At 38.3% G+C, this 12,319-nt stretch overlaps 1 protein-coding gene and 1 long non-coding RNA gene across 2 annotated transcripts; one reads left to right on the plus strand and one right to left on the minus strand.

The window, feature by feature from the left end:
- Window positions 1-409: 409 nt before the first annotated feature.
- Window positions 410-2,105, plus strand: LOC118801583 (stonustoxin subunit beta-like). Its single transcript, XM_036561942.1, has 2 exons — window positions 410-445; window positions 1,502-2,105. Exons 1-2 carry the CDS (start codon window positions 410-412, stop codon window positions 2,036-2,038), a joined length of 573 nt encoding a protein of 190 aa, XP_036417835.1. The 3' UTR covers window positions 2,039-2,105.
- A 5,824-nt stretch (window positions 2,106-7,929) lies between these two features.
- Window positions 7,930-12,078, minus strand: LOC118801585. The gene is made up of 3 exons (XR_005006550.1): window positions 11,978-12,078; window positions 11,653-11,733; window positions 7,930-7,981 (listed from the first exon to the last, which is right to left on the minus strand). It is a non-coding gene; the product is annotated as an uncharacterized LOC118801585 (long non-coding RNA).
- Between the last annotated feature and the right edge of the window lie 241 nt (window positions 12,079-12,319).

Consider the following 12,319-nt stretch of genomic DNA (forward strand, 5'->3'; position numbering starts at 1 on the left):
GACCGCTCCTCTTCCTCAGCCCCTCAGACAGCACCTCTCCGCCGCTGTAATGTTCGTCCCTGAATAATCCCTAAATACTGACGCTAAACTAAACTAGACGCCACTAAACAGTGAACAGCCAGTATTTTAGACCAGACTCTCGTTTCGAGGAGCTGGTGCATTTACACAGTTAGCCCGCTAGCTAAGACAACTAATGTTGGTTTTAGCTAGCTAACGAGCTACAAACGCAACCGGTCAATTCGCCTTAGGCAAGCGAACTGCCAGAATTTCACCACAGGAACAATTTCTAGAGATCTTCAAACACAAATATGTTCAATACTTTACACAAATACAACAACTAATTGAAACAGTAAAGACAGAAGTGAAGAAATAACTCACATTTGTGAACTCCTCGGCCGCTTCGACCGCCATGTTGATCAGACCGGAGCGATGGAACTCTCAGCAGGTGAGCAGGTGAACAGTATTGTGGGATTGCCTTCACTGAGAAGGATACATGCGATGCAGCCTTCAGATTTGGTCAAAATAAGGCATCTTAGAAGGCAGCTGCCTTTTGCTGCCTTCTGAATGGGACAGCACTTGTCTCGGAAGCGCGCAAATGCTGCCTTAGAATGCTGCCTACTTAGACAGCTGCCTTCTGATTGGAACGCACCAATAGTCTCACTCTGTAGTTCTACAGTTACAGACTGTAGTCCATCTGTTTCTCTGCATACTTTGTTACTTTGAGTGCAGAAACAAGGAGGTGAACTTAATGAAGTGGCTGTCCAGTGAGATGGGAACAGCTAAATGAGAGAGTAATTTCATTCATACCATAAACCTTTCCACTGTATTGAAATTCAGACATGAACACTTTCAGGGCATCATGATAGATTTTCTGTCTCCTTTTAGGTTCATGTTTAGTTATTAGTTCCCTCTGTGATCCAAAAGAAAACCTCCCTTATCAGAATGGACACAGCTGAATACTCCACAGTCTACGAGAGAAAACAGAGAACATGCTGACCACATCAAACCACATTAACCTCAAACAAATAAACACATACAGCCAATTAAATATGAACATTAAATTACCTTTTTCTGGATTTATATATTTCACACCAAACCAATCTTTGTCTTTATAAACAGTTGTAACATTTGCTGCCTCTTTTTCTTTATTAAATTTTCTTCCATAGCTCCATAGCAGCCATATTCCATGATGGCTCTACTCTTTCTAGAAAAATAACACTGAGTTTTAATTGTTTTTTTCATGTATGAAATATTTTATTGACTGTTGCTAAAAGGAGATCAGGACAGTCTTATTTACAGCTGAAGTCTTACACTTTTATTTTTGAACTAGCTGTGAGTTTCTAAATGTGACGACTAAACTAGCACAAATCAAATCAAATCAGCTGAAAGGTCCTCGTAAACTACAAAAACCAACACAATCACACAAAAATGTGCACAGACTTAAACACTCACAGTCACACACACACACACACACACTCACTCACTCTAATGTCTCTTCTTGTGTGCAGATTCCTGTGAGTTCACTCTGGATCCAAACACAGCAAACAATTCTCTCGGTCTCTCTGACGGGAACAGAAAGTTGGAGTTTGTGGAAGATTCACAGTCGTATCCTGATCATCCAGAGAGATTTGATTCCTATAAGCAGGTTCTGTGTAGAGAGACTCTGACTGGACGCTGTTACTGGGAGGCTGAGTGGAGCGGGACGGTTTATGTAGCAGTAACATATAAATCAATCAGTAGGAAAGGAGACAGTCCTGACTGTGGGTTTGGACGGAATGTAAAGTCCTGGATTCTGATCTGCTCTGATAACAGATACTCTGTCTGTCACAATAAGAACACCACTGTTCTCTCTGCTCCTTCCTCTCAGTCTAACAGAGTAGGAGTGTATCTGGACTGTCCGGCCGGCTCTCTGTCTTTCTACAGCGTCTCCTCTGATACAAACACTCTGACACACCTACACACATTCAACACCACATTCACTGAACCGCTCTGCGCTGGGTTTTGGGTCGGTTCTGGTTCCTCAATGTGTTTAAAATAAAATAACCTCCTGAGTGAAAATCACACAACGCACACACACAAAAATAAAATAGAATAACATGAGAACCTCACAAAACACACACAGAACTCTAACAAATAAAAATAAAAAATAGAAAACTGAATTCTTTTTGTCTCTGTTTCTCTTTTCCTGTCTCTGTCTCTCCCTCTCTCTGTCTATCTCTCTCCCTCTCTGAGTCTGTCTCTGTATCTCTCTCTGTCTGTTTCTCTCTGTGTTTAAAACAGTCATAATTCATTTTTACTTGATCATTTTTTATCTTCTCTATATTCTTTATAATTAAACAGTCTGTATTTGTTTCTGTGCCTTTAAGACTGATATATGTATATGGGCTGTTCTGATTGGCTGTGCTGTATTGAGCCTCATTTATAAAGCAGTTCAGTTTGTGTTTCTTTGTTTTGGAGGTGCTTCAGATGGAGATGATGAACAGATCAATAAATTATGATCATTAATAAAATAAAGTGTTGATAAACTCAGATCTGATTTATTTACACCTGAATAGACAAAACAAACTGAGCTTGAAGTGAAACTGAAACACCTTTCAGGGTAAATAGAGGATAACAGGTTAGCATAGAGCTAATGAGCTAATTCACAGCTAACAGGTTAGCATAGAGCTAACAGGCTATTTCACAGCCATCGGGTTAGCATAGAGCTAACAAGCTATTTCACAGCTAGTGGGTTAGCATAGAGCTAACAAACTATTTCACAGCTAGTGGGTTAGCATAGAGCTAACAAGCTATTTCACAGCTAGAAGGTTAGCATATAGCTAACAAGCTCTTTCACAGCTAGAAGGTTAGCATAGAGCTAACAAGCTATTTCACAGCTAGTGGGTTAGCATAGAGCTAACAAACTATTTCACAGCTAGTGGGTTAGCATAGAGCTAACAAGCTATTTCACAGCTAGAAGGTTAGCATAGAGCTAACAAGCTATTTCACAATTAGAAGGTTAGCATATAGCTAACAAGCTCTTTCACAGCTAGAAGGTTAGCATAGAGCTAACAAGCTATTTCACAGCTAGCAGGTTGGCATAGAGCAAAAAGTTATGAAATAACTTGCTAGCTATATATTAACCCGCTGGTTATGGGATAATATATGGGATAATATGTAGCTAGCATGTTATTTCACAGCTAGCGGGTTAATATATAGCTAGGAAGTTACTTCACAGCTAATGGGGTAAAATGTAGCTAGCAAGTTATTTCACAGCTAGCGGGGTAATATGTAGCTAGCAAGCTGTTTCACAGCTAGCTGGTTAATATGTAGCTAAAAAGTTATTGCACAGCTAGTGGGTTAATATATAGCTAAAAAGTTATTGCACAGCTAGTGGGTTAGCGTAGCACTAACAAGCTATTTCACAGCTAGTGGGTTAGCATAGAGTTAAAAAGCAATTTCACGGCTAGCAGGTTAGCATAGAGCTAACAAGCTATTTCACAGCCAGCGGGATAGCAGAGTTTAAAAGCAATTTCACAGCTAGCGGGTTAGCATAGAGCTAACAAGCTATTTCACTGCTAGAAGATTAGCATAGAGCTAACAAGCTATTTCACTGCTAGAAGGTTAGCATAGAGCTAACAAGCTATTTAACAGGTGGTGGGTTAGCACAGAGCTAACAAGTTATTTCACAGCTGGTGGGTTAGCACAGAGCTAACAAGTTATTTCACAGCTAGCAGGTTAATATAGCTAGCAAGTTATATCGGGTTAATATATAGTTAGCAAGATGTTTTACAGCTAGTGGGTTAAAATGTAGCTAGCAAGTTGTTTCTCAGCAAGCAGGTTAATATATAGCTATCTTTTTGTTTTTCAGTTAGCAGGTTAATATTTAGCTAGCATGTTGTTTCACAGTTAGCGGGTTAATATTTAGCTAGCAAGTTGTTTCACAGTTAGCGGGTTATTATTTAGCTATCTACCCAAACAGCACACATACGTAGGCGAAAAGTCGGTAAAAAACACCGAAGTGGAGGAAATTCATCGCGTTCTATTTTGAGACGTAGGATATTGGTAGGGAAAATGTGGAACTGTCGCTTTTTGCTCTCCTGCTGAATCTGCATCTGCGGAACGTCGGAAGATCGCGTTTCAGTCCATTTTCTGGTGCATTTATCTTGATCATGTTTGTTTGCACTTGTACTATGGCATTGATTTTTGTATTACACTACAAAAAAACCCCTCACCCTGTGCTGGGTAAAGCACTAAAATCCCCACTTCCACATCTAATAAACCCCAAGCGTCAGTACCAGAACATTTTTCAACCATTTAACTCGTTTTAATTCCGCATTTCTTAAACAGAGGTAAAAAAGACGTATCCCTACATTATTTACCCCATAGCAAACAAAAACAAAAGCAGTGGCTTACCTGTTCTTGAAAGCTAACCATGACTGTGTCCTTTCTTTCACAAATGTCCAGGAATACAATAATAACAAAATAGTACCCATAAGAGAACAGATTTTTCACTATTTTATCAGCACCACCAAAACATAAGCCCAGAAGTTCACTGGTCATTGTAGACTCTGGGACCCCTGACTCCAGTCACCACTGTAAAGAAACTTGTAATGTGGCCTGTCAGGGGTACAATAACAACCAGGCAGTACAAACAACATAAGACAGGTAATCTAAAACAGAGTCTGTTTATTATGACAATTTATTAATGCCAATGCATTTCTAAAACACCATTTTAGCAAGAACACAAACTGAACACAATTACAGTATTTAACAATTTTCAGCACTTCCCCATTGAGCCTCTCAACTGGCAAGACTTGTTCCTTTTACAAAAAAGTAGATGCAGATAACAGGAGCTTCAGGTGGTGCCAAGTAGTCGCCCTTACACTTTAAGACACTGACAAAGTAGCTTTACAAAAACCCAGGTCCAAGCCCTAAATGACCAAGCTAAGAAAAACTGTGACAACAACTCCCACAGAGCAAGAGGGAGAAACCTTAAGAGGAACCCATCCTCCACTGGTCAACCCCAAATAGAAAAACAAGCAATAAGAGTGATAAGTGAAGAGGCATCTTAGAAATATGCTAATGAATAAAGAAGGGAGCCTAATTACGCTAAAGTCATTAGATTAACAAAAATGAGACCAATGACGTACAAGTATTACAATCTAGAAACCTATCAGAGGCCATTTCAAAAGAATGATCATCTGAATTAAAATCAAGACTGCTGTAAGGGCATGCCATGACCAGGTAAGCATTCAAATGGGTGAATGGGGCATGCAGGTAAGGCTTTTTGCACACCAGGAGAGTAAATGGACTTGCAGGAGGCTCCAAGGTGGTCAAACTAATCTGGAGGGCAGGTGAGCAGGAAGGAACACCTGATCAAGTCAATCAGCATCAAGCCAGACAGGGTGGTCCGTTGTTCAGCTACACAAAGAAACAAGACAGTTAGCTCTGTTTTGGGTGACTGGGCTTGAAATAGTGTTAAAGGGACCATCCTACATTTTTTGCATTTTATTATTGCCCCCCTGAGGAGCAGTCATAACTGAGGAACAAATAAAAGCAGCAGTCATAATTCATTTTTACACAACTGTTTTCTAGCCCCTTCTTTATCCCACAAAATTAAACAGACTGTATTACTGTGATTTTAAGACAGATATGTAGACCTTTATCCTGATTGGCTGTCATGTGTTCTGTCTCATTCAAAAACACTATGGGCCAAAACCCAATTTCAAGCTTCATGTGAATGGCAGAGCTAAACTGCTCAAGGCCAAATAGGTGTATACAGGTAAATGCATCCATTTTCATGACCTCAAAAGCCTGAAGGTGCGGTTTTCACAACTTAGTTTGCATAATTTAAGTTTCCATATATGGACTGGGGAATAAAAATTTACAAAAGGTTTCCCCATACTATAGACCTTTTAATGAAGTAAAAGCAGTGACTCCTGCAAGCCTATTACAACCTAAACAAAAAAAAAAGGAGAGCCAGAAGGTAGCAGCAACATGAGGGTTCCCTGTTGATTCCACAGAATGTATATGCAAACTAAACAGCAAGGTGTAGGAATTGACATTCTTGTACAATATTGTACTTTGAAATGTACAGGATTTGTGTCAAAAAACAGAGTTGTCGAAAGGTTTTAATAAACAGGTATTACCATTGTGATGAATCCTGCTCTCTTAGTCTGTTTATACTTGCATGATAAGTGGCAATTTGTAAGAACTCTGTTGTAAGAACTCAGTAAAACCATAGAAAGAGTCCCTGCTTTCCTTTACAGTTCAGATTCAGTTTAGTATCTAGGTAATACACAGATACATACTATTTAAGACTTTACAGATGAGTGACCTGAGCTCCTACTCACACCCTGTTTATTCTTTTGAAGTTCCAGGTAAATACATAACATACATTCCCTCTAATATTGACAATCTAGTACCCATGTGTCAAACAAGGCCCACAGGCCTGATCTAGAACCTGTGAGATGTTTCATAATTCATTTAGACTATCCTGGTACTTTATATCTTCTCACCTAAAATAATTACCTAGTACCTTGGAGTCTGTACCTCATACTTACCTGGGTAATATCTAGAACTTAGCAGACTGTAAAAGAAAGGGTTACCCATGGAGGTTCACTAGTGGTTTTGGAAAGTTAATAAAATTGCAATATTTTAGTATACATTGTGACCCCTGGTTCCATATACCCCCACTAAAGAAATCTGAGTCTGTAAAGTTCTGTACAAAGAGCCACTTCACATCAAACCACACCGAATTACTTTATTTACATCTTAACCACTGAATTAGGCAGAAATAGAAAAAAGGATGGAATAACTTCCACCATTAACTTCACCCTGTGAAACAGCCTTGCTACATATGATGTCCATCATAATTAGCTAGCAAACTAATATTACTAATAAGTACATGTAAAGACAGGTCAGAATCAAATCATAATGCCAAGGTTTTTAGGTTTCTCCGATGCGACAGATGCTCTTGAGAATTGGCATTAAATCACAGTTTACTTGAGATAAATGATACAGTATTTCAGACTAAAATCCTCAGGGAAAAAAAAAAACTGCTATAGTACTGACATCCTTGCTTAGCACAACGACTAATGAGGATCTGAGTGGAAACTACAGGTCTGCTATCCGACAGAGGCCAACAGGTTTCAGGTGGGTTTATTTTCAGCTAGGTGCTATGTTGTTGTCTGAGTGATAATGAATTATTTTAAAATTTCTTATTCAAGATGTTTGTGTGCAGGTTTGATATCTTTTTAGTCAATATATACAGGGTCTAGATAAATGTATGCCGTGTATAAAGACAAATTTGTGAAACTAAATCTTTATCTATACCAAAAAGGAAAAAATAAAAAAAAATTAAAAACCCACAACTGGCATGTATCCAGCTTACAATCCCACAGGCAAATATACAGCCATTTACCATATGATGGCCATTCCCATGTGGAATATTCAGTTCTAAAAAATGTAAACAATTGGAAAAATGCATAACCAAAAACTGAAGCCTAACCTAAATTCTTTTGCCTAGTGTTTGCTCCCTCTCCATTAAGTTTGCAGGTATTCCCCCATTATCAAAAGTAAAATACCAGCTTATCACAGCACCTAACATGTCTCAACTCCAGTGGACACAAGTAAGCATCATTAAAGCAACTCTGAGAATCAGCCTTTGTCTGTGTGCATATCTACTTACCCTGTGGAAGAAAAAGTCAAACGATTTCCGGTTTGAGTTTCAAATGTGCAAGTACTAGTCGGGCCCAGTCAGGCCTGGTTTCGAGGTGTCTGGTACAAGCCGGGCTCATACTTTAGATTAATGCCTGTGTAGACCTTCAAAACAAACAAGTGTTTGCTATGTCTGATCATTTAAAACTATGAATGGATTTATTGTAAGAATTGGAATGGTCTTAACATAGTGTCAATAAATTGAATACTTGCATAAGAGCAGAAGGACTTCTGATGATGGGGTAGAGTAGATCTCCAGGAAATGGGGGTATTTCTGAATCTGACCTCAATGAAGCAGAAGGAAAAAGGTTAAAAGCTAATGTGTTAACACTGCAAGATAATCATTCTACCAGTCTGTTGTAGCGAGTGCTCTATTCTATGCTGTTTGCTGGGGCAGCAGCACTAACAAAAGTGTTTTGAACAAAATGAACAAACTTATTAGGAAGCCAGGCTCTGCTGTAGGAGTCACGCTGGACTCTGAGGTTGTGGCAGAACAGAGGATGCTCAACAAGCTGTTAGCCATCTTGGACAACACCTCACACCCTCTGCATGCTACACTAGATAAACGGAGAAGCACATTCACTAGCCATCTGTTACAGCTGCGCTGTGTTAAAGAGGCCGTGTGAGATTTCTTACCCACTGCTATAAGTGCTCTACAACAATTCTCTTTACTGCAGAGAAGGTACTGATCTCCTGCTATCTGAGCTGAACCACATCACTGTATCTCCTCTCTGATTAATACACTGCGCAATATATCAACTATTACTGTAATGACATTTTCACTATGCACTTTACACACTGTAATATTGATGCAACTCTGAGTTAGTTATGTTTATAATGTGCTTTTAGTTTACCTCATACCACTCAGTGCCTGCTGTAAATACAACAAATCTGTCTCACATGCCATGTGAATATGTAAACAGATTTTTATTTTTACTTTTATTTTATTTCTCTTGTACTTTAACTCATGTCTAGATTTATTTCTATTTTTCTGCATAGTATATGTAAGTTTATGTGCAATTATATGTCTTGCTACTGAAACACTATTGATCCTGGAGGGAAATTGCAAAATTCTATCTCTAATGTTCCTTTTGAATAAAACCACATGTGATCACTTCTTTTGAGGACTTTGTTAAAAGCACCTAAAATGTACGTAAAGTAATTTTGGCATCTGCAGATCTCTGTTCATGTGCTGGCCCACAGGCCTTAAGCTACAAAGGTGACAGGCCATTAAGAACTTTAACACAAACAAAAGAACTCCTGGAAGACACAGGTTATAAGTGCAGTACTTGGAAAAACATGGGTGATATGCTTTTAGTTTTGGTTTTCAAAGGATCAGTTTAAATGGGAGGGATCTAAAAATAATCACCATGTTTTTTTTTTTGTTGAAAGATCAAGATTATTGATTACACCCCTACCCATGTGACTTGCCCTACGCTTCTTGCTCGGCTTAGGCTGACTTTCAGTGCTACTTCTTTAAAGAATTAACCGATTCAATTCACATATCACTCAAATAACACTGAGCAACTTCACTATGAGTAATAAGTTATTTCACACATTTACAAACAAACCTGATGGAATCCTGCTTCAATAGCACTTTTTGCTTTCAAAGATGCTAACAGGACTAAAAAATTGCCCTTCCATTGCCTAATGGCTTATTTATGCCCTGTAGAGACATATCAATTCCTTGTAATAATCCTGTTTAATAAACTATGATCAACAATAAAAGGAGAACATGACATGTACATATTTAAAAAAGCAAAATTTAGACTAATGTGTAAACTGACCCGTACATCAATGTTGCCATAACTAAGCTGCAGTTCATTAAGAATTATCCAAACAAAAATGTATATAAATTATCACTGTTAACACATTCCTTCTAGGGCTGGGCAATATGACAATATTTACCACAGTATGTCACAATATCATGGATATCTTCAGTACTTTGGTACTTCTAGAGTACCGACCAACTGCATGTTTCATTACAAAGAAAGCAACATTAGTCCTGTTTAATTAGATTCAGTGCAGCACAGAATGTGAACAGAACAATCATTGTATTTGTGGTTTAACAGTATTTTTTAAGTTTGGCACCGCTTGTTGTTTGTCTTTCCGATCATCAAATGTCAAAAAATAAACTGTGACATACGGTGCATTACAGAAATGTAAAAATTCTAAAACCTGACTACATACACCTCATAGACATGGACTCCAAGACATGAGGATGAACGCAGCATTGTGCTACTAGATTTGATTTATAAGTGAAGGAGAATAAATCCAGTACCGAGAAAATAATGCAAACAGCTTCATTCTGTCACTGTCAGTCATTGTTTACATTAAGCTTGAACAGATGTGAACATGGGTGAGATTGTTATTTTTCAGCTCATCAGTGCAACAAATATCAAGAAAAGAATTTCAAAAATTAAGTTTAACGTCTCACCCTGCAGATCACGTATTTCAGCCTCTTCGGACTCTTACTCAGCAAAATAAGCAGGCAAAGTTTCCTTCAGCCAACTCCTAACTGCACTTCACTGTTTGCTGCTTACTGTTATTTTCCGTTTGCATAAATAAAACAGGTTATTATTATTATTCATCATAATGTTGCTTTTTTAATTACTGTGATCTGTATTGTTTTAAATAGCTGTCTTAAGTGCATACTTGTTTCACACACACCAGTCGGGTATTTCTCTCTAGCGGGGCAGTGGCGCGGGAAACTGCACGCACGAGACAGAGGTCTCGTGGATCCCAAGTCTTGAAAAAAATAACTGTCAAAAACGGTCACTCGGATTTTCTGTGTAACTTCAGCTTACTTCACTCTCTCGGAACAGCTTTTGTGTTTTTTCGTGCCTCTCCAACATTTGTTCAATAGTTTAGACGTTGTTTCAGTATTTTATTTAAAGTTTGAGCATAATCAGTTAGTTAATTGTTCAATACACAGCATAAATATCGTTCCGTTTACTAGGTTACATAGGTTAAGTTTACAAACAGTCGGCTATAAAAGCTACAATATTTTGTCTTTGTGGACAAATTTGTGGTAAGTATTTTATTTACAGTTCTGTAGCCATCTATTTTATATTTACATAGTTAGTTAACTAAAGTTACTGGGTGAGTTGAGTCCAAAAATATCACTGAGGGGGCGATAAAGTATCTATATCACATTTATCCACATCCAATCTGAGCCAGCTTATACTGGATAACTGGTTTTATAGCTTTAATTTTTTTTCTAATTTTATAGCGTAAATGCATAAATATGACTGAAATCCTGCATATAACTATAATACTCAGCTAAGCTACCGTTGAGAGGTTAAGCAGTTTTGCTGTATCCATGGTAACGCCGTTAGGCCAACGGTGAACATTTAGTTTAAGCCAATGTGAGCGGGATAAATAGCACAGCCACATTTTTAACAGCAGCTAAAGAAAATATCACTCAAAATCCAGGATATTAACGATGAAAAGAATGCTCAAAAGAACTAAACATGTTAACGTTTTCTCCGGTACAGCACGAGGCTGACGTTAGCTTCTTATTCAAATTTTCCGTTCCACCTTAAATGGTGCTGCAGTTAACGTTATATTCTGGCGCCTGCGCAACCGTGGCGTTATTTAAGGTGGAATGGAAAATTGGAGTAAGAATCCACCTTCAGTTTCATATTATCCTACGCTTAAAATAAAATCTGAGGTGATATTACCAAAATTCTTAGGTCTGAGGAGATCCAGAATAAGAAGTGTCCAATGTCTCATGCCTTAGTAGTTCAGTTATTCTTTCGAAATAAGTTAAACTAAGGTAACCTAACCTAGCTGACAAACAATATGCTAGCATAATTATCTAGCTACTTCACATGGCTATAAAATGGCCGATTATACTACGGCAAATCAGCCACAGGACATGTCGGTCCATTCTACGTTTTTAAAGCAAGCTACCGTGAAAACTTATTTAATTAAGTTAAATGTTTTTACCTTTAACGTCAGATGAAAGTTGCTCCTGAGCCTGTTTAATTAGGATGACTCGATTGTGTCATCTGTGACACAGGACACATTCTGTTAAAAAAGAATAGTTAACCTAAAGATAAGTAATAAAAATGTCTGCGTTGCAAGTGCGAACTGAACAAACACACCTCACATTTGCTATGCTAGCTAACGATAGCAAACTTGGTTAGCTAGCTAGGTTAACCAGATTTGTGTTACCCCTGAAACTCAACGCTTAACTGAAGTAAAAGTTATTTTGGCGTGGCCTTAAACATTAAATACAACAATAAACGATATTTAACATAAAAAAACCTACCTTCTCGCCTGTTTTAACTTCTTATCGCACACGCACTCGGTAGACTGCCCAACGCAGCCCGTGCACAACCTCGTATAACGTCCGGAGGCATACGGGCGGAGCAACTTTCAAATTCGTTTCTGCGCGCCCATTGGCTTGTAGACCACACTCATATAAAGTCCTCCAATCGGATAGTTTAGAGGTCATTAAATTAGTGATAGGCATTCAGACATAAATGCTTAAATCCCACATTTTTTTTCCTAATATTTCATAATTCAAGGGTTGAGAAGATGCAAACAAAATCATTCGGAGAGGTTTGAAATGGTGTAGAGCAGTGGTCACCAGACCTGCTCCTGGAGATCT

The sequence above is a fragment of the Colossoma macropomum genome, unplaced genomic scaffold, assembly GCF_904425465.1.
Source record: "Colossoma macropomum unplaced genomic scaffold, Colossoma_macropomum, whole genome shotgun sequence".
In the NCBI taxonomy this organism is placed as follows: Eukaryota; Metazoa; Chordata; class Actinopteri; order Characiformes; family Serrasalmidae; genus Colossoma; species Colossoma macropomum.

Excerpts from the sequence above, each read along its gene's own strand:
- LOC118801583 (XM_036561942.1), top strand. The coding sequence starts at position 410 with ATGTTGATCAGACCGGAGCGATGGAACTCTCAGCAG. Across the intron at positions 446-1,501 it reads AGCGATGGAACTCTCAGCAG|TGTGCAGATTCCTGTGAGTT; the intron begins GTGAGCAGGTGA and ends TGTCTCTTCTTG.